This window comes from Dromiciops gliroides, chromosome 2 (genome assembly GCF_019393635.1).
Source record: "Dromiciops gliroides isolate mDroGli1 chromosome 2, mDroGli1.pri, whole genome shotgun sequence".
Taxonomy (NCBI): Eukaryota; Metazoa; Chordata; class Mammalia; order Microbiotheria; family Microbiotheriidae; genus Dromiciops; species Dromiciops gliroides.
In genome coordinates, this window is record NC_057862.1 from 193,949,189 (window position 1) to 193,972,920 (window position 23,732).

The following is a 23,732-nucleotide window of genomic DNA, read 5'->3' on the forward strand; positions in this document are numbered from 1 at the left end:
GGTATACTTTAAAGGGCAGCTAGGTGGTACAATGAATAGAGTACCGCCTAGAGTCAGGAAGACTCATCTTCATGAGTTCAAATCCAGTCTCAAACACTCACTAGAACCCTGTTTGCCTCACTTCCTCATCTGTAAAATGAGCTAGAGAAGGAAATGTCAAACCACTGCAGTATCATTGCCAAGAGAACCCCAAATGGGCTCATGAAGAGATGGACACAACTCCACAACATACTTTAAGGGAATTCTCCCTTCTCTGAATCACTGACCTCTCCCAGATGACCCACAAACTTCAGTTTCTGACACCATTTCACTTTTTTTCATAAAAGTATTTTATGTTACATTTAGAGATAGTTTTCGACTTTTTTTTTTCTGGGTAAGGCCACACAACTAGTAAGTGTTAAGTGTCTGAGACCAGATTTGAATTCGCCCTCCTGGCTCCAGGGCCGGTGCTCTATCCACTGTGCCACCTAGCTGTCCCTCAACATTTGTTTTTATAAGATTTCTAGTTTCAAATTTTTCTCCCTCCCCTCTCCCCAGGACAGCAAGCAATCTGATACAGGTTATATATGTACAATCACATTAAACATATTTCTACATTAGTCATGCTGTGAAAAAAGAATCAGAACAAAAAGGAAAAACAAAAAAAGAAAAGAAAAACCAAAAAAAAATAAAAATAGAAACAGTATGGTTCAATCCGCATCTAGATTCCATAGTTCTTTTTTTCTGGATTTGGAGAGCATTTTCCATCATGAGTCCTTTGGAATTATCTTGGACCACTGTAATGCTGAGAAGAGTCAAGTCTATCACAGTCGATCAACACACAATGTTGTTGATACTGTGTACAAAGTTCTCCTGGTTCTGCTTATCTCACTCAGCATCAGTTCATGCAAGTCCTTCCAGGTTTCTCTGAAATCTGCCTCCTCATTGTTTCTTACAGCACAACAGTATTCCATTACATTCATATACCACAACTTGTTCAGCCATTCCCCAACTGATGGGCAACCCCTCAATTTCCAATTACTTGCCACCACAAAAAGAGCAGTTATAAATATTTTTGTACATGTGGGTCCTTTTCCCTTTTTTATGATCTCTTTGGGAAAAAGTCCTAATAGTGGTATTGCTGGGTCAAAGGGTAGGCACAGCTTTATAGCCCTTTGGCCATAGTTCCAAACTGCTCTCCAGAATGGCTGGTTCAGTTCACAGCTTCACAAAAATGCGTTAGTGTTCCAATTTTTCCACAGCATCTCCAACATTTATTATTTTCCTTTTTTGTCATATTAGCCAATCTGATAGGTGTCAGGTAGTACCTCAGAGTTGTTTAATTTCCATTTCTCTAATCAATAGGGATTTATTTAGAGGATTTTAAAAATATGGCAATAGATAGCTTTGATTTCTTCATCAGAAAACTGCCTGTTCATATCCTTTGACCATTTCTCAATTGGAGAATGACTTATATTTTTATAAATTTGCCTCAGTTCTCTATATATTGAGAAATGAGGCCTTTATAAGAAATACTGGCTATAAAAATTATTTCCCAGCTTTCTGCCTCCCTTCTAATTCTGGATGCATTGCTTCTGTTTGTACAAAACCTTTTTAATTTAATGTAATCAAAATCATCCATTTTGCATTTTATAATATTCTCTGTCTCTTGTTTGGTCATAAACTGTTCTCCTTTCCATAAATCTGAGAAGTCAACTATTCCTTCCTCTCCTAATTTACCTATGGTATCACCTTTTATGTCTAAATCATGTACCCATTTTGACCTTATTTTAGTATAAGAATCTGACACCGTTTTAACCAAAAATATTTACCAATTCTCCTTACAAGCACACATGTTCACAAGACTCAAAGCATGAACAGTTTTATTTACAAGTTAATGGAAGCAAAGAAATCTCTGGGCCTTTTGAAAATAACAACCCATGGGGCAGCTAGGTTGTGAAATGGATAGAATATTGGGTATGGAGTCAGGAAGACTCCTCTTTCTGGGTTCAAATCCAGCCTCAGATACTTACTGGCTGTGTGACCCTGCGCAAGTCATTTAATCCTATTTGCCTCAGTTTCCTCATATGTAAAATAGGCTGAAGAAGGAAATGGCAATCTTTGCCAAGAAAACCTCAAATGGGGTCAGCAAAAGTTGGACATAACTGAAACAACTAACAATAACATACCTGATCCATGTGCAATCCTCTCACTAGATACCTGTCTAAGGTCAGTGATCTGTCCAAAATCAGAGCTACTACCTTAAGGAAATTCCAGCAGGGTGTCATGCAGTAGCATAACACCTCAAGGACTTCTCAAGAGGTATTAGTGTAGGTTACTTTCCATTAGCATTCTCTGCAGTTTCTCTCTTCTTCCTTGACCTGAACTGACATGCACTTCTCCTGTTTTCAGTCACCAACAGATGAGACTCAATCTTTTTCTCAAGTGAACAGCTCCCTAACAACCTGACACTGGAGAAAAACATTCTGGCATCTCCGTCATGGTAAAGTGCAATTACAGCTCAAAAATGCAGCTAAGTTCCATTCTTCCTTGGCCTGATTTTGTAGGCTGGTCTTCATAACTTCAGGGCTCACACACAAATCTCTGAGGAGCCACTGCTGTTTGTATTCTCTCTTTTTCACATCCTGGATCATGTATTTTCTGCTTGCTTACTACAACTAAGTCCCAAATAGTGCAAATAACAAATCCCCTGAAGTGGTCACATGCATTCAAATTTGTGGTATTTGAAGTTATAATTATGTCAAATGTGGTAAGTGGTTCCAACTCAATGGAAACGTGCAGTGCAAATTCCAACAGTGAGTTTAGGGAATGTATTATTCACATTATTCTGGGTTTGGGGGAGGGGAAGGCAGAACAGGTGCCCTATATTCTCCCTGATTGTCCCTCCATCTCCTGTAATACCCCAGGTCAGCTAGGTGGGGTTATTAAAATTATCTAGACTTGTTTCATGAAACACCTAGAGAAAAGAGTTGTGTACTCCTCTCAGGACTATCCAAATGCTGGGGGGAAAAGATGTGTAATCCCCAATACAAAGGTAAACTTAAACTGGAGACAGCTATAGTGATATTTGTGTATCTTTTATATTTAAGAACCTGGATTCAATGTTTTTCATAGTTAGAATCTTAGACATAAACACTTTTGCTTTCCTGACTCTTCAAACTCCCCAACTAAAGTCCTCTGTAAATCTTAAAGTACTATATAAAAATATCAGCTATTAGTACAAGGTGGGCCAAAAGTCACAAAGGGGTTTTGATATTTAATAACTCCTTTATTTTTTGTTTTTAATTTATAGCACCATAGCATCATATACAGTATTTATGGGAATATATATATGAAATTAAGGAAAAATAATTTTCAAAAAGTTATTAAAACATCAGACCCCTTCATGACTTTTGACCCACCCTGTATTACTGGAATTAATAAGAAATATTTTTTAAAACTCTAAGTACGAATGAATGAAAAACACTTATGTGCTATACATTATATGTTAAGCATTGGCAATACAAACAGAAAAGTAAAACAGTTCCTGATTTCAGGGGCTCACAGAAGGATAAAGACAGAGACACACATATATACACACACATATGTGCGTATGTGTGCATGTGTATATATATGTATATGTTTATATTTTATGACACACATGTACATATGTGTGTATCTCTACATCTATCAATCAATATGACTTTCAGGTCTAAAATAGATTGAGGAGAAATAATTTAAGAATTATTGGACTATCTGAAATCCATTTTCCAAAAAAGTGCCTAGACATCATATTTCACGAAATTATAAGGAAAAACTGCCCAAGTATCTTGGAAACAGGGGGCAAAATAAAAACAGTATTTTAGAAAACTTAAATATGATAGACCTCTGGAGAATATTGAAAGAGAATAAAAAAGTAATATGCCATTTTTCTCAGCTGTACATGGTACCAGTGATTACTGTGTTAATGTCTAGTAAGATAATAGAGAAGTTGGATCATGAGAAGGATGAAATAATAACTATAAGTTATTATAGTTGGAGGTAAGGTTAGGTTAGCTAGGCTAGCTAATAATCATCATGCACATATAAGGGTTTGGGAGAATGGAACTTAGCTGCATTTTTGAGCTTCACAAAAATTGACCCTAAAACCTCATAAACAATGCAGAAAAACAGGAATATTAAATGTACCTTTTTCAGACCATAATGAAAAAAACACTCAATGAAGGGCCTTGGAAGCACGATTAAATATTAACTGGAAACTAAATTATCTAATCCTAAGGAATAAGTGGGTAAAAAAACCAAATTAAATAATCAATAATTTCATTAAAGATAATAACAATGAGACAACATACTAAAATTTATGGGATACAGCCAATGCAGCACTTAGGGAAAATTTTATATCTTAAACAATTATATCAATAAAAGAGAAAGAGTAGATCCATGAATTGGGCACAAAACAAAACAACAAGAAATTTTTAAAAAATAATGAAATTAAAATCCCTAATTAATATCCAAACAGAAATCCTGAAAATCAAAGGATTAATAAAATCAAAAGTTAAAAATCATTGGTTTTATGAAAAAATAAAATGAATAAACCATTGGTTAATTTTATTTAAAAAAGAAAGAAAACCAAATTACCACAATAAAAAATGAAAAGGGTAAATGCGCAACCAGTGAAGATGAAATTAATTATTAGGAGCTATCTTCTCCAATTATATGCCAACAAAACTGACAGTCTAAATGAAATAGATGAATATTTCCCCAAATAAACTGCCTGGATTAACAGAAGAGGAAATAGTATACTTAAATAATCTTATCTTAGAAAAAAAGAAATTGAACAAACAATAAATAAGCACCCTAAGGAAAAAAAATAACAAACTCCAGGACCAGATGGATTTACAAGTAAATTCTACCAAACTTTTAAAGTATAATTAATTCTAAAACTATACAAATGATTTGGGGGAAAAATAGGTAAAAAGAAGTACCTAAACAGGGGAGAAGAAAAACAGAGAAATAAAACTAAAGACCAATTTCCCTAATGAGTATTGACCCAAAATTTTTCAGTACTAGCAAGGAGACTACAGCAATATATCACAAAGACACATACTATGACCAGATTGGATTTATACTAGGAATGCAGGGCTGATTCATTATTAGGAAGACTATAGTATATTTGACCACATCAAAAGCAAAAACAACAAAAATCATATGATTACATCAAGAAATGTAGAAAAAGATTTTGACAAAATATATCTATTTCTATTAAAACACTAAAATCACAGGAATAGAGAGCTTTTAAAAAAAATAAATAGTATCTATCTAAAACCAAGAGCAAACATTATCTACGATGGGGAAAAACTAGAAGCCTTTCCAATAAGATCATAGGTGAAGCAAGGATATCCATTATTACCAGTATTATTCAATATTGTATAAGAATGTGAACTAGAGAGAAATTGAAGGAATAAGGACAAATAAGGAAACAAAAACTATTACTTTTTGGAGATGATATGATGGTATATTTAGAGAACCCAAGAGAAATAACTAAAAACCTAGTCAAAACAATTAGCAACAACTTTTACAGAGTTGCAGGATATAAAATAAACCCACATCAAACATCAGGATTTCTATCTATTACCAACAAAATCTAGCAGGGACAGGGAAATTCCATCTAAAATAATTGCAGAATGATTGCACATGTGCAACCTATATAAATTGCTTACAGTTTCAGGGAGTGGAGCAGAGAGGGGGATAGAGAACTTGAAATTCAAAAAAACTTTTTTTAAGAATGTTAAAAATTGTTTTTACATGTAATTGGGAAAAAATATTATTTAAAATAAAATAACTGCAGACAGTATAAAAAACTTGGGAGTCTACGTGCCAAGACACACACAGGAACTATACAAACACAACTACAAAATGCTTTTCACACAAATAAAGACAGATATAAACAATTGGAGAAATATTAAATGCCTGCTAGTATAATAAAAATGACAATTCTTCCTAAATTAATTTACTTATTTGGTGCCATATGAAAGTACCAAAGAATTACTTTATAGAGCTAGAAAATATAACAACTAAATTCATCTGGAGATACAAAAGGTCAAGAATCTCCATGGAATCAATGAAAAAATGTGGAAGAAGGTAGCCTAGTAGTACCATATCTCAAACCAGCCTACAAAGTAATAATCAACAAAATAAGAAACAGGGTGTTTGAGCAATAGAACAGTCTAGATATACAATGTACAGAAGTAAATGGCTACTATAACCTAGTGTTTGATAAATCCAAAGATCCCAAGAACTCACTATTCAACAAAAACTTGAGAAAACTAGAGAACAATATGACAGAAACTAAGTATAGACCAACATCTCATACCATATACCAAGATAAGTTCAAATTGGGTACAAGACTTAGACATAAAGGATGACATAATAAACAAATTAGGGGTGTATAGAAAAAACTACCTGTCAGATTTATGTAAAAGGGAAGAGTTTAAGGCCAACCAAGAGATAAAAAGTATCATAGGAGGCAAAATGGATAGTTTTGACTGCATTAAATTAAAAATGTTTTACATAGGGGGCAGAGCCAAGATGGTGTAGGAAAGGCTATAACTTTCAGAGCTCTCCACGATCCTTCCACATACCTCCAAATAATGCCATAAGCCAATTCCTGTAGCAGCAGAACCCACAAAAGAAGAGTGAGATCATTGTCCAACCAAAGATGGCTTAAAAGGGTAGCAGGGAAAGTCTGCTGTACCAGGCTGAGAGGGGAGCACAGCTGTGCCTCGCAGATCCGGCCCCAGGCAGGCTGCGCCTCCAAAGCCTCAGAATCATCAGTGTCAGTGGCTATTTCCGGAACTAAGCTCACAGACCAGTGAGGAGGTCCAGTGGTTGGCCCTGGGGGAGAGAGCAGGGGTCTCTGCTGGAGCTGAGGCAGAGTGCTGTTGTGTTGCCCAGGAAGCAGACTTGAGTGGCAGTGACCCAGTGGGGGAGGGGCACAGGCACACCAAGCTTGTGACCACAGTGAATCAGATTTCTGCTTCCACATTAAAGCAGGCCCATAAAAAAAAATGTTTTACACAAGCAAAACCAAAATGAAAAGGAAAGCAGGAAACTGGGGGGGAAATGTTTACAGCAAGTTTCTCTGATAAAGGTCTAAATTCTCAAATGTACAGGGAACCAGGTCAAATTAATAAAAACAGGGGCCATTCCCCAGTTAATAAATGACCAATAGACACAAACAGGCATTTTTCAGAAGGAATCAAAGCTATCAATAGTCATATGAAAAATATTTTAAATTACTAATAACAGAATTTCAATTAAAACAAGTCTGAGGTACCACCTCATACCTATAAGATTGGTTAATATGACAGAAAAGGAAATGACAAATACTAGAGGGGATGTGAAAAAAATAGGATACAAATGCACTGTTGGTGAAACTGTGAATTGGTCCAGCCATTCTGGAGAACAATTTGAAACTATGCCCAAATGGCTATAAAATTGTATGTGCTCTTTGACTCAGCCATACTGCAATTATGTTTGTATCCCAAAGAGATCAAAGAAAAAAGGACTTATATGAACAAAAGTATTTATAGTAGCTCTTTCTGCGGTAGCAAAGAACTGGAAACTGAGGGCATGTCCATCAGTTGGAGAATTGTAGTATATGTTTGTGATAGACTACTATTGTGCTATTAAAAATTATGAAGGGAATGGTTCCAGAAAAAACCTAGAAAGACTTATATGAGGTGACGTAAAGTGAAGTGAGCAAAACAAGGAGAACATGGTACACAGAAATAACAATACTGTAATGATAATCAACTATGAAAGACTTACTTCTCTGATCAATTCAATGATCCAACACAATTCCAAAGGATGAATGATGAAAAAAGTTATCCACCTCCAGAGAGAACTGATTAACTCTGAGTGCAGACTGAAGCAGATCTTTTTCAATTTATTTTTCTTGCATTAAAAAAATAATTAATATGAAAATGTATTTTACATTGACTTCATATATTTAATGAGTATCATATTTCTTGCTTTCTCGGTGGGTGGAGGAGAGGATAAAGGGAAGGAGAGAATTTGGAACTAAAAAAATGAAATAAGTAAATTATTTTTAAAATAATTTTTTTTTTTGGTGAGGCAATTGGAGTTAAGTGACTTGCCCAGGGTCACACAGTTAGTAAGTGTTAAGTGTTGGAGGCCGGATCTGAACTCAGGTCCTCCTGACTCCAGAGCTGGTGCTCTATCCACTGCGCCAACTAGCTGCCCCCAAAATAAAATTTTTAAAAGAAAGAGCCATGGACATCATTCAGTTCTATCTGTACTTGCAGACTCCCCTCTTCAAACTTACCAACATGTGGTCTAACATTATTCCATGGAATACAGTTTGAGAAATAGTCATTTGGAAGATTAAAAAGATGGCTACCCTAATCTGCCATAGCGGGGAAATGTGTGATCTAAGAATCAGGGAAATAAAGTAGACTATATGACACTTTTTGGAAGGGGAAGTCTCAGACAGATGTCCTGGCAGGACCATGTATAAGAAAAAGACAAAGTCTATTTTCAGTGACTTTCTATACTTCCTCTTAGTACCTCTACTCCAATGGATGCCTAATGTTCTTTCAGACTTCATGGATTCCTTTTTCCTGTTTCCTACTCAGGCTTGTACTTTCTTTAAGTTACCTCATATTTTTGGCCTTCTTTTTAATTCCTTTCCCTACCAGGAAAGCCTATAGGTTTTATATTCAATTTCCTGAGGGCTTTTGTCAAGTGATTTCCATGCTGTTCTCCAATTAATTAATTCATGTTTCTCGTATACTGGCTCTCTATATATTACTTGTTTTTAAAAACAACAACAACAAAGTCTCTAATAACATAAATTTCAAGCACTCTGGTAAACCAGTGGGGCATATGTTTTGAGATGGGAAAGGTCCTACTCCCTGAAGACTTATTTCAGAGAGTTTTTAGTTTACTTTAGTTTTTCTCTAAGTATCCTTTCTCATTATTTGATTTTACCAGTTATGTGCTTCCAATAAATATTATATCTTGCTTATCATTTACTTTTGTAGTTTTTTATATTATTTTATTATATTTATTCATCTCTGTTCTTTATTACAGACTTATTAAAGCACTAAATTAAGTCATTTGCTACTATTATTATTAATTTTTAAAAGCCAGCAATCTCCTATGTGCTAAGTCATTTTCACTGTAGAATCCTAGGAAAGAAATTTGCCAGAAAGTAAAGGCTTCTATAGTCAATCTGCTTCATTTAAGTTATTGGGTTCTTTTTTCCCTTTATGCTATTGTGCCAAATATTATCATAGCCTTACTTTTGCACATTTATATTGAATTGTTTTTCGGTGCTATTATTTAATTCAATATTTCACGAATCTGTGATTTTATTAAAGTGGTATTTTCTCTACTGATGCAGATCATCCCCACCACCACCACCTTATATACTCCAGGTCTATATAAGTTACTGTCACCATGCAATCTATCACTTGGTGGCCAAACTTTTGGTAAGACACCTCTGATTTAAACTAAGCTGGCCCATGAATGACAGAGACAAGATCCATCACCAGGCCAATAAAAAGCTTTTCCAGTAAGGCAGTGTGTTGTTTACAAAGTTCAAGAGACAGTTTCTGGGTAATTTATCATTTTATTTATAAGGCTAGTATGTTATTAATAAAAGAGGTCAGTGGCATTTTCAAATGCCGAAAACACCTCATGGCAGTGGTTTCACAGTTTATATGCCCTTGAAAGAGTGGGTGTTCCTGAGAGTGGCAATCAACTCTGATTGGTTAATAATTAATGAGAGAATGAATATTACAAAGAGAGGCTGGGATATATTCCAGTGAGGGTTCTTGGGGTTATGTGACTTGCATTGCCCCAGTCTTGGTCCAAGACACTTATCAATTTCCATATCACATGTCTGACAAAAGGGAGAATCCACATTTTCCCAGATCTGTCTGAGTAAACACAATGAGCGGGAATCCATAGTCAAATTATGTAAAGAGCTTTGTCAATATCAAGGCAGAGTAAATTTTATTGTTAAAATTAGAAAATGCCACATAATAAAAAACCCGAAAAAGTCAAAATAATCCTACATGGCTAGAGTAACTTGAGTGGTCCCTTGGGATTTAACTGGGGAGGGGAAAAGGGGAGTTAAAAATGCTACAATTTTGAAAATGCTTGTAGACTGACTCTCCAGAAAAAAAGCAGTTAAAGAACATACTTGATGTCGTACTGAGAACCCACCCAAACATCAGCTTCCCATCTTCCCATTCCCAAAAATCAATCGACAAATATTTATTCAGTCCCTACTTACTATGTGCTCAGAACTAGATGAGGTATCAGGGAGAAAGAAATAATGATTGTTCCTGCCGTTGAGGAACTTCTAATCTTACTAAAGGAATGGAAAAACAAATAATGAAAGGGACATGCACAAGAAATATAGGATGATCTATATGATTAACAGATTATGTCAAGTTCAGATAAAGAATAAAGCAAAATGAACTAGAATGCCTGAAGCAAGCAGGATTTAGAGACTAAATTATGTTACACCTCTCCCCCTCCTCTTCAAAACAATGGTGAGAAAAAAAAGAAACAAAATCTAACCTGAATGCATTTGCATATCAAGGTAGGAATCTAGGTGGCACAAGGACTTTTATAAAGTTACTTTCTAAACTCTTCACTAAAATCTAGTTAGCATAAAAGAATTCAAGTCTCATCTTCCAAAAATAAGGAATTTTCTATGCTTGATCTCCAATTGAAATTAAATTATACAATTGAATCAAACTTTTTAATGTCCTTTCATAATGGTCCAATTAAGACTCTCATGCTTCTCTCTTTAATCAAGCTGCAAAAAGGCTGTGAGATAATTTTATCACATTTTATATAATTCATAATTATACATTTTTGAAGTAACTAGCTCAGAACACTTAGTGTACCCAGCTCTAACTTGTCCATTTTGGATAATTAGGTACATCACACTTGAAAGAGTACCATGTATGTGAAAGCACCTAACTAGTATTATTTTCTAATCTTCAAAAATAAGTTTTCTTGATCAATTAAAAAAAAGATTTCATGTCTACAACTTAATTTTTTAAAACTGTAGTGGCATATAAAGTAGCATTATTAGCAATATATGTTGGTATACATATTATAGATGGAATATAAATTAGCCATATATTATTAAAATAAATATTTATTAGCAATGAAAAGCAAAGTAAAGCAAATTTACACATACACCCATAGTGAATTTTCTTATCTTTTACAAAATTACTTTATATAATTTGAAATATCGAGAGGCATTGGGGAATGACTATAAAAGGAAGGCACTTACCTTAAGAGTTTTATTACTACTTTTTTTTTTTTGGTGAGGCAATTGGGGTTAAGTGACTTGCCCAGGGTCACACAGCTAGTAAGTGTTAAGTGTCTGAGGCTGGATTTGAACTCAGGTCCTCCTGAATCCAGGGCCGGTGCTCTATCCACTGTGCTACCTAGCTGCCCCAATAACTACTTATTTTTAAGAGAAAAAACACTAGATCTTTCATATGACTTTCTTCTTTAAAAAAATTAGTTATGAAATTAATATAAATAAATGTGAACATTTCAATATACAAAGAACTGAAGGAAATTTGTATATGAAACCATAAGCTTGTTACATAACTTCTTTTAAAGGGGTGTGGGGGGTGTATATTAAACTTTGCACAGTAATAAAACTGTCCTGCTTGATTTTGTAACTTTCTGTATATTTTTTAATGTTACACTGATTCTCTTTTCTTTTTTCTTTGCATCTCTATCACTCCCACAAACTCTACTCCCTACCTCCAAATAGAAGCCCTCCACTGTAGCAAACCTAGGATTTGCTTTCCTGCAGGAAAGTATGCCTATGTAATGATTTTGAATGATTATAAGACCATAAAATGAATTCCCCAAGTTAACAGATGATGCTAAATCTTCCACATAGGGAAATATCAGGCTGAAGGTAAAAACTTCAGGATTATGTCACAAAGTGGCCCTAAAAGCAAAAGATAAGATAAGATAATCTGGACAACTATAAATTATTTTAGGGAAAAATTTTAATTATATTTCTAGGATTATAAGATTCAGAGCTATCAGCTGTGGACCCAAGAAAGCAATCAGAATCAACATTTCCTGGAGACAGCACTTAGCTTTCACATATGGATAAACTACAAAGATGAGCAGTCAGTACTATCTGTAAGGATGAAAGTTAAGCAGAACATGAGTGACATCTACAAAGTCCTGAATGGATGGAGAGGGTGAATATGGATTTGTTAATCAGATTCCAGAACACTAAAACCAGAGTTCCCTCTTGAACCTTAGAAGAGGCAGTTTTAAGGCAAATAAAAGGAAGAAATGCTTTTAAAAATAGGTAATAAACATAAAGAAACCATTACCTTGAGAAGTTGTATAAAATGAAAACAGAACGAAGTTAAACTGCCATTTAGACAAATTCATGGATGATAAATCCATAACAATCCATTAAAGGGAAGTAACCTTTTGGGGTGAATGTCATGGACAGCAATTACTATGCTTTCTCAGAAAGTGTCCCTTGGTGCCAGCAAAAGAGACAGACCCCTGGGCAGGATGGACAGCTACTCTAATCAAGTATGGCATTTCTTATATTCTTATGTTGGGGGAAAGGGAGCAGTCATACTTTGAAGCAGCAGCTGGAGACTTCAAGCAGGGAAGGCAGAACAGGTACAGTTGCTCTCCTGTAAGAGTAACCCTTCTTCCCACCTCTCAGCTTGTGCTCTGTAGCCTACAAGGCAAAAATAAAATCCAGGACCAGTATTTCAGGGGGAAAAATACCCTGAAACCAAAACAATATCACTTTCTCCTCCATAGTTTACAGAAGAAAATATGGCCTTTTCCTGAATTTTTATACATCGAATTATTTCTTAATTATCTCCATGGTGACAAGTAGAGAGGAATCTGTGCTTTCAGATTTAGTCATGTAGTCTAATTTGTTAATATTAACAAAATCTCTTTAGGCCATTTGAGATGAATTACATGAGAAGATAAGGCTTGGATGGGTTGCAATCTAAGCCAATGTTGGGAATAACCACATCACTGAAAGTGGCAAAATCTTCCTAACTCTAAGCCTGCAGAAGTCAGAAAAGATGACCTCATAAATCAAAATCTTTAACAGCCCTACCAAATCAGGGAATGTATGAACCACATAAGCACCAATTCTGCTTTGATTGCTACTTTGCAACAAACTAAGAACTTTGTAATCAGTATCAAGTGGGGGATCCTGAAGGACAGAATAGAGAGTGAAGTCAGATAGCTAGCTCTTCATTTAACTTCTGAGGCAAACCATCAAATGAAGGTATGCAGCATGATTTTAAGTGCAATGAATCCCACTAATTTGAAATAATTGGAGCCCATCAGATTTTGTGAAAGGTCTGACCTATAATTTTCAAATAAATTAAGTTTTGTTACACTAAGTATCTTAAAAAATGAGTAGGGTAAATAAATAATTAGTAGACTAACACACTGTTACCTAGTAAGAGTCCTCAAAAAGTTTGCCCTAATGAATAGAAATTCTGATTACTATTACTACTAGCAGGAATAATTAATGACTACAATCTTGTCTTTGTATAATGGCATTTTTACACAAAGCACTTCTCTCTGCAAATGGGTACTTTTTTTCCATATAAATAGAATTTTATTTTCCAAAATATATGTAAAAACAAATTTTGACATCAATTTTTTAAAACTTTGTGTTTCAACTTCTCTTCCTCCCTCCCTTCCCACCCCCCACTCACAAGAACTCAAGCAATTCAAAATAAGTTATACATGAATGATGTAGAAGGCAAAAAGGGGTTAATAGAAAAACCCAAGACCCAAGTTTTAATTCAGATATTAGCTCTCAAAGAGAGTCAGACCCCAGTTAATGGATAACTTACAAGTCAAGATACTAGGTTATCATACCCATAGTGATCAGTACCCATAAAGGGTCAGGTCATATAACAATAAGACACAAGTCAGGGTATAGAAATTCTAATGAAAAACGTGAAACTAGCCATGGGAAACAGAAAGGGACATGCACAGAAAAGGCCAAATTTGTCCCCAGAATCACCTTATGACGTGTAAACCCCCAAAACACACCTCCACTGAAAAAGGTACCTGCCTATGTGGTTGGCTTAAGACCCCAGAAACTCCAAATTAGGATAAGCCCTCCCCTGTACCTCCCCAAGGTGGAGAATATTATAATGAGTAGGACAGGCCCTCCCTTGTATCTCCTAAAGGTGGAGATTATTATGAGACTAATAATCAATTTATCCATACTATAAATATAGCTGTCTTTTCTTTCACTATTTGAGAGATACCTTTTCATTATTCTGGTTCTCTCCCTGTGGTCACTCACAATATTGCAATAAAACTTGGGAAACTGAGTCACTGAGTCTTGTAATTCTTTTGGGACGGCTCATAATCAATTGACCCCAAATTCCAGCCCCACTTTCATCAGTAGTCATGGAAAACATTCCCACATTAGCTAAGTTGTGAGAGAAAACATTTAAAAAACAAAATTTCAGATTAAGGAATAGTCAAAACATTTTTTTTAAATGTGTTTCCATCTGTTTTCAGATACTATCGTTCTTTCTCTGTAGATGGATTGCAATTTTCATAAATCCTTCAGGATTATATTGGAGCATTAGCCTTGCTGAAAATAACCATGTTTCCCAGCCGGTCATCTTACACTATTGCTGTTATTTTGTATACAGTTACATTTCACTCTACTTCAGTTCATGTAGGCCTTTCCAGGTATTTCTTCTGATAATATCCTGTCATCATAACCTATATACAGTACCTTAAACTTGACAAAGAATTTTCTTCATATTAGCCTAGCAAAGTAGGTACCATACGTTTTGCCATTATAATCAATCATCAAAACTATTTTCCTCCATCCTATTCCCTTCCCATGATATTTACTCTATTTTCTATCTTCTTTTAACCTATTCCTCCTCAAGTGTTTTACTTCTGACTGTCCCCTCCCCAACTCTGTACTCCCTTTTTTTACCCCTTTCCCTCCTTATCCTCTTCCCTTCCTACTTTCCTGTAGGGTTAAATAGATTACTCCTCCCAATTGGGTGTGAATGTTATTCCCTCCTTGAGCCCACACTGATGAGATTAAAGTCTTTGAGCTAATTTTGTGTTCTAAATTTTTCTTCCTCCCTCCCTAATCAACCTTCCCTATGAAATCAAGCAATTCAATATGTCATACTTGTGCAGTAATGTAGAACATCTTCACCTTCCTTGAAAGTGTTTTGCTTTTTACTGCTCACTCCCCCAATCTTCCCTTACTTCCTTCCCCTCTTCTCCCCCACCTTATATCCCTCCCTTCCCTCGGGGCAAAAATATATTACTATACTTACTTGAGTATATATGTTAGTCCCTCTTTGAGCCAATTCTGATGATATTAAGGTTCACTCAATCCCCCACTCCTTCCCCCTCTTCCCCTCCCCTCCATAAGCTTTTTTATTGTTTCCTTCATGTGAACTATCTCTCCCCAGACTATCTCTCCCTTTCCCCCTCCTATACCTTAACCCTATTTTAAAGATGTCATCATGGATTAATTAGGTGGCACAGTGGACAAAACACCAGCCCTGGACCCAGGAGGCCCCAAGTCTAAATCTGGCCCCAGACATAAGACACCCCACCCTGTTTGCCTCACAAAGAACAAAACATAAATGCTTTACAGATATCATCCCTTCATATTCAGTTCAGACCTGTGTCTTCTGTGAATTCCTTACTGAGAAGGTTCTTCTGAGTTCAAAGTATTATCTTCCCATGTAGGAATGTAAACAGTTTGATCTTTTAATATCTCTCATGAAGTCTTTTTCCTGTTTACCTTTTTATGCTTCTCTAGGGTCTTGTATTTGAAAGTCAAATTTTTCTATTCAGTTCAGGTCTTTTCATCACAAAAGCCTGAAAGTCCTCTTTTTCATTGAAGTCCCATTTTTTCCTCTGAAAGAGTATATACAGTTTTGCTGGGTAGGTAATTTTTGGCTGTAGTCCCAGTTCCTTTGCCCTCTGGAATATCATATTCCATGCCCTCTAGTCCTTCAATGTAGATGCTGCTAGATCTTGTTTTAGCCTTTTTTGTAGCTCCACAGTATTTGAATTCCTTTTTTCTAGCTGCTTGCAATATTTTCTCCTTGACCTGGGAGCTCTGGAATTTGGCTATAATATTCCTGGAGGTTTTACTTTTGGGATCTCTTTCAGGAGGTGATTGGTAGATTCTTTCAATTTCTATTTTGCCTTCTGCTTCTAAAATATCAGGGCAATTTTCCCTGACAATTTCTTGGAGGATGGTTTCTAAGCTCTTATTTTGGTCATGGTTTTCAGGTAGTCCAATGATTTTCAAATGATCTCTCCTAGATCTGTTTTCCAGGTCAGCTGTTTTTCCAAGGAGATATTTCATATTGCCCTCTATTTTTTTTATTCAGTTGGATTTGCTTTACTGTGTCTTGATTTCTCATAAGGTCACTAGCTTCCATTTGTTCAATCCTAATTCTTAGGCAATTATTTTCTTGAGAGAGCTTTTCTATTTCTTTTCCCATTTGGTTTTTCAAACTGTTGACTTTTTTCTTATGACTTTCCTTCATTGCTCTCATTTCTCTTTCCATTCTTTCCTCCATCTCTCTAAATCTTCCTTCTATCTCTCCTACTTTCTCTTCAAAGTCCCTTTTGAGTGCTTCCATGGCTTGAGACCAATTCATATTTTTCTTGGAAGCTTTGAATGTTGGAGCTTTGACCCTGTTATTATCTTCTTCTTCTGAGCATGTATTGTGGTCTACTTTTCCCCCAAAGAAGTTTTCAATAGTTTGCTGCTTTCTCTGCTTACTGATCTTGGCCAGCTACTTCTTGGCTTTTAACTCCTTCTTAAAGTGTAGTGCTGCTTCCAGGACACACTCCAGGGGGTAACTGGGCTTCTTCTCAGCCTGCCTGACCTGTGAATAACCACGGCCGCTTTCTCTTTGACCCGGAAACAGAAGTCTGATTGAACTCTGATTCTCTACAGTCAGAAGCTTGGCGTGCCTATGCCCCTCCCCCACTGGGCCACCACCACTTGATTCAGTCCACTGGTTCAGAACCAGGGCACTTTGCCCCAACTCCTGCAGAGACTTCACCCCAGCCTACCACAAAACCCCCTCACCAGTTCGTAATCAGAGCCTCAGAAGCTGCTGGTGCTAAAGATTCTGAGGCATTCTAGAAGCACTGTCTGTTCCTGGCTGGGTCAGGACTGAGGGCTAAGCTGTTCAGCTTGGTCAGTAGCTGATCACAATTGTACTCTTTTACTGAAAAATAGTCTCACTCTGTTCTTATGTACATTAAGCTGCTCTAGGTTTTTGTTTGTTTTTTTAACTACATTATTTAGGAGTAGACGGGTTTATCTGGAGCTTGTGAGAGTCACAGCCTCTCCTCCACCATCTTGGCTCCACCCCCCAAGTGGGTACTTTTTAAATTAAAATTAAAATTTTTAAATTAGTATGTTTTACTTTACTGTTTTCTTACCTAGCTGAAACATTCTTACTGGCAATCCTATTTGTGCTATCAATTTACTTAATAAACTTTTTATCCTAATAGTGTATAAGTAAATTTCAGTTTAGCACTTCTTCCAAATCATTAAAACCACAAAATAGGGAAATTGAGTTAATCAAGACTCAATTAATGAACTTTGACTATACTGTTAATCTCCAAACATTAGATACAACCACACTCAAATTTAATAGAAAAAATCCTAAACCAAATATAAATAATTTTGTGGATTACCCACAACATTTTTTTTCTACCAGTGAAGATAATAAAAAGTTGAATTTAAATGCCAGAGGGTCCTGGTAATTGAAATCCCAGTAGATTTCATTATCATATACATATCATTCCATTATTTAACAAATATCTATGGAAACTTAGAAATTAAGATAGTTTTATTTTCCTAAATCAACAAACTGACAATAATAAATTAGACAGAGAAAGGTCAAATAGAAGCTCCATCACCTTCTCCCAGGTCTTATTTATGCATATTTATGCTATCTGGTTCATACCATCACTGTACTGAGCACTAAGCAAATATGGCCCCCATGTTCTAGAAGCCTTAAGACAAAAAATGGATGACTGACATAAAAAATTCAATGAAGCAGACAATTACACATGAGACTATATGAAGGCATGAGAGAAAACAAAGTCTACACTAAAAGTTGGTAAATGTGTTAAAAGGAGATGTAATGTAAGGCATGAGGAAAGTGGAGCTGGGGTGGAACACAATGGCTTTAGGAAAGACAGGAAAGTGAAGGAAACATGCGGTTTGGAGCTTCAAAGGCAATCTCCCCAGCTTTGAGAGCCTTTCCTGTAAAAATCACCTTGTTTCTATTTTGTTAATACTATGTAGTGTGTAATTTAAGATTCTAAATGTGGGTTCTAATCTGTTCCCCCAGTTTTGGGGGAAACTGACTAAAATCACTGATAAAACAAGTTTAGGTTTTTAAGGGTTTATTGAAAGATAGAAAGAGAAAGATTGAGAACAGAATTCCAACAGCCTGGCATTCCTATCTTTCCTCAAATTTCCTGTGAAGTCCTCTGCCATCACCACCACCATCAAGTCAGGAACCAAAAAGAGAGAGAGCTCTCCGCGCAGGCCCTCCTTCCTCCTTCCTGTCCCCTCCCAGAAAATGGGAGGCTCCTCAAGTTGATTGGCTGGTAGCCTTGGTGGACAGTACCCATGCGCAAACGTTACTTCCTGATATCAAGGAAAAGCCTCATGGCCTTGCCCTCTGAGGCATTCTCCTCATGGTGGAGCTTTCCTATAGTAAGTCTCCAGTAGGTGTTGTCATTCCAATCATTACAGTAAGTAGCTTCCCCGACTAAACTGTAAATTTCTCAGGGGCAAGATACGTTTTACTTTGGGCTTTGGAGTCCTAGTGCCTGGGATATACACAAATGCAGAAGGGGCATGGAGGGGGAGGGGGAGGGGGAGGGGAAGAATCTAATCGAGGACAGCAGCATGGTATAGTGAATTCTGAGCCAAAAGGTCTGGGTTCAATTTTGAGCTCTGCTACTTAATAATTATGTCAACCTGAGTTCAAATCCAGCCTCAGATACTTACTAGCTGTGTGACTTTGACCAAGTCATCTGTCTGCCTCAGTTTCCTCAAGGGAAATAGGGATGAAACAGCAGCTCACTCCCGGGGTCATGGCACATGGCAGGGGCTCAGTGAATGCTTGTTGCCTTTGTTCCTTTTCTGCTCTAAACCTGTTATCCCATGACTGGGGATCAGACACTTCTAAAACAGAGGTCAAGGTGAAATTGTGGGAAATTAAGACATTAATTCAGTATATTAAAGGGCAGAGAAAAGCAGAAGAAAAAAATAACAGCTATCTTCTTTTGAAAATAAGCAGAAAAGGAAAGGTGAGTAGATTTTGTTAATCCATTCATTAAGTTTGCTTTAGGGAAGAATTATAGCTGGGCAGGGGAGAGACCCCCCTACTAGGTGCTACTAGAGGAGAGGGTTGGCTTTAGGTGAAAGAGACATTAGAATATAAAGGACAAGCAAATATCAGGAGGTAAAAAGACAGGAATGGAGAACCACAGGATATACACAGGAGGTTTCCAAATTGTTTGAGAAAAAAGAAGTGCTCTGATACACTGAGATGGAAGCCAGGATGTTTCCTGGGAAGAAAAGACCATTGAAGCAATGACATACTTTAGAGCCAATAAAAAAGAACTGTGTTATTTGTACAGAGAAGAATGAACAAAAGCAGAGAAATGCCACAGTTATAGATAGATGCCCTTTTCCTAATAAACAGACTGAACTCAGGGAGGCCAGTTATTAACCCTCCAAGAACCTGGAGGTCAGTGAGAGCTAAGGAATGATTTGAGAAGAAACACCGATGAAAGAAGGCACTACGAACCACATAGTTTTACACTATCTGTAGACATTAGGAGCATGGCAAACAAAGCCAGAATTGAGAGTTATCAGACTTGGACTTGCTCAGATCCTGGATCTGAGTATGAATCCCAGTTCTGCTACTTATGACCTGCAGAACTTTTGCAAGTGTGAGATCTCACTTGTGCTCATCTATAAAATGATGATATTACACTGGATGATGAATAAAGTTCCTTTTAGCTCTAGACCTACAATTCTATGAATTAGAGTCTATACTGTGAATATATTTCTGTTCAATGAAACACTAGTGAAGGAACTGCCTTTACATGAGGTTTTGTTTTAAAGAGATGAATCTCTTTAGGGGAGTCACTTGGATTTCAAGCTTAATTCACAAATAAAACAGTCTTCTATCCATTAAAATGCAAACTCATATACCAGCTAATAGCTAAATCAAATGAGAATAAATAGAATACCAACCCATTACCTACTATAAAGGATTAATCCATCTGGAAGTCTCTTAATTTTCCTTTATTCTTTTTATAGCTGCCTAGAGATGGGTTAAGTACTGGGTAATCTAGGAATAGAAAAAGAGTAATCATAAAGGCCCAAAGTCATGAGTGGGAGCCATCAGAGGTCAGAGTCTGGAGCTGCCATGTCAGAAGATAAGGAACTTAATTTTTTTAAGCTATTGGTTCTAAGAACAATGATGTAGATATCATCAGATAAAAAAAACTTCTTTGTGCTGACTCTGTGTGATATCATGAAAAACATATTTATAAAGGTAGCAAACTGCATGCAGGCAGGACAGTAAAGAAACTACACTATTCCGGGGTCCTCAACATATTATTAACCACTGGCTATTAAGCGATTCAAGCGGTACCATGGAGGTCATTAGACATGGGATCACCTTCTACCAGAAATGCAGGCAGGGAAAACTAGAGAGCCTCAGTCTATGTCACCTACAAGTTACTCCTCAGGAATGTCACTAACTAGCACTCCTGCGAAGGGCTGACAATCTACTTTCTTGTATCACCTCCAAGTCACTGGGACAAGATTTCTCGCTGGGAAAGATAGGGATTATACAGGATGGACCAAAAGTTACTATGTTTTAATAACTTTTTTAAAATTATTTTTTCTTTATTTTTCACCATTTGAGATTTGATTTTTCACATATAATATAAATTAATCCTATATAGTTTATATGATGCTATGGTACTGTAAATTAAAAACAAAAAAAGAGTTATTAAATATTCAAACCCCTTCATGACTTCTGGCCGACCCTGTACAGGTTGAGAAGCTCTATCCTGTCATATCTAATAGGGAGAAACTTAAAGAGTCAGTCAGCTTCCTCTCCTTTCTCCTCATGAAACAGAGGTTTGCTTACCAGTTACAAACTGAATCTTAACAAACTAGCTGACAACACATCTCTGATTTTCACAAAACTGAAAATTACATTAAACATGTTTAATACAGGTTAACAAATGGCAGATCACAAGACTTTAGATGATTCAAAAGTAGCAGCTTGTCAGGAAAAAGGCAGGGGACCCCTACGTTGCTCCATCTGAATTATATATAAGACCTATCTAGACAAAGGTACCAGCTGCTATGTTTACTGAGAAGAGAATGATAACAATTAATCTGGGAAAGGAAAAGTAACACTGTAAACATAGAGTCATACAAAGATAATGCTGATAACCTAGTATCAGCTGTACTGGCTTATCCCATAAAGGTCATGGTTTGCGCCAACCCACTCCTCTTCTCTTATTCAGTTCCCAGCCCTAAGGTGATTAGTTAGAGTTAGGTACTGATGATTATGGAATCAATCAAAATCTTGGGGTCATCATTAACATCATCCTCTAACAAAATAAGCTAAGCAACACTGACAACCAAGAAGTTTGGCAAGAGAAATTATAAGACTTTTGTAGAATATGTGAAATTCCTCTTCCATTTAACAGAATGGAATGTCAAATTTAAAGAACTGATGAAGTAAAAAAAGTCAGTCTATAATGAAAATTGGTTTTTGACTTATATAATCTTAGGATTCCAGGATATAATTTTTTTTATATTATCATTACACGGAATACCAAGACCCAATTATTATGTGTAATTTCCTTCAGTTGACTAATGTCCCTTAATGATTAGTAAGTTTCTGAGCTCAAAAAAATATTGATTTGCTAAAAATATATATATAATAAAATTTAAAAACTCTAAAAAGCCATTAGTTAAATAAGCTATTAGGTTGGAATATAATAGTCAATAGAAGAACAAATGTCCAATAATGCATTTTATCACTGTCTGTTATTAGATAATTCCTAGGAAAAAAAAAAGGTTGTTTTTACAATGAGTGGGGAGAGAGTTACATACCCAAGGGTTAAGATCTATGCCAGAGATAAAATTAAGAACTGCCACTCTTTGAAAATATGAATGAGACTATTTATAGCCTATACTATGCTGTAATTTGGAGGTGACATATTTATGAAATAAAGGTACATATGACTGTCAATGAAATCAGAAAAAGAAGTATTTAAAAAATAATTCTGCGACAAAAAAGAATTTCGTGATGATAAAGGGTTTTGAAAACCCTGTTTCTAAAGAATGGAATGTTTCTGTCAATACACTCTACCTTATCCTAACCAACTCTACATCAAAACCCCCAAAATTAAAAATTCCAAGCAAGATAAGGTACTGTATATCATAGGGTCCTACAATATGTTATTAAGCCACTGATAACCTAACTTCCAAAAAGAAGACTACCAAGCATGACTATGCTTACCTAGAAACTTTGCCTTCATCCAAAACAAAATCAGGTAATTCAGCTAAATGATTAAAATTCAAATGAAGGCATAGAAAAATGACAGGCTATAAGATATGGGGTATAAAAAAATAATGTATCTTACCTTGCAGTTTCTTCAACACAGCAACTTCCATTTTCAGAACTTGTTTTGGTTGTTGAGCTGATTCTACTTTCAATGCAACATTTTCCCTGGTGAGCAAGTCCAAGGCGTCGTAAATTTCTCCAAAGCCCCCACCCCCTATTTTTCTCAACTGCATAGGGAATAAAAGCATAAAAAGGGGAAAGGAAAAAGAAAGGAGGAAAAACGTTACTGGCAGACCATGTACATGAAAATCAAATTAAAATTTTTAGATTCTTCCTTGAATTTTGGAGATTAGACATATAGCTAATTTTATTATACTTTCATGTAATGAAAGAATATAATATTGTAAAAAGTACAATGGCATAAAATTATGTATACTGAAAAAAGAAGATAAAATTCCTAATAATACCATTTTTTAAATCTACTTTATCGGGGCAGCTAGGTGGCACAGTGGATAAAGCACCAGTCCTGGATTCAGGAGGACCTGAGTTTAAATCTGGCCACAGACACTTGACACTTATTAGCTGTGTGACCTTGGGCAAGTCACTTAACCCTCATTGCCCCACCAAAAAAAAAAAAAAAAAGGTATGCTAGTAAAAATCTACTTTATCCTCGCTCTTTCCTTTAAGGAGTTATATGCCTTCAGATGCAGATACAGTTTAAAACTTTACCTACTGTTTGCATCAGAAATTATCCTGACAGTACAGTGTCAAGAAATATCATTTCCCCCCAATTCCATTCAAAAGATAAATATATTATTGCTACGGTTCACTATATATTTTTGTACTCAAACTATTCAGAGGAAACTCTGAATAAGGAAAGTTAATCTTTTATCAAGTTCTTCACAGTTCTTAATAATTTACAGCTCTAACTTTATCCATATTTCTCCAACTGGAAGGGTCAAGACTAAGTGTGTATTAGGAAATTGAACCAAATGCAAAAAGGAAGGAAGGAGGGAAGGA

At 36.0% G+C, this 23,732-nt stretch overlaps 1 protein-coding gene across 1 annotated transcript in view; it reads right to left on the minus strand.

Annotated features, from left to right (window-relative positions):
* Window positions 1-23,732, minus strand: part of TTBK2 (tau tubulin kinase 2) — a 218,316-nt gene that overhangs the window by 138,110 nt on the left and 56,474 nt on the right. The window contains exon 3 of the mRNA XM_043983478.1: window positions 22,792-22,939. Within this exon, the coding sequence (XP_043839413.1) occupies window positions 22,792-22,939 (148 nt within the window). The remainder of the gene's footprint in view (window positions 1-22,791; window positions 22,940-23,732) is intronic.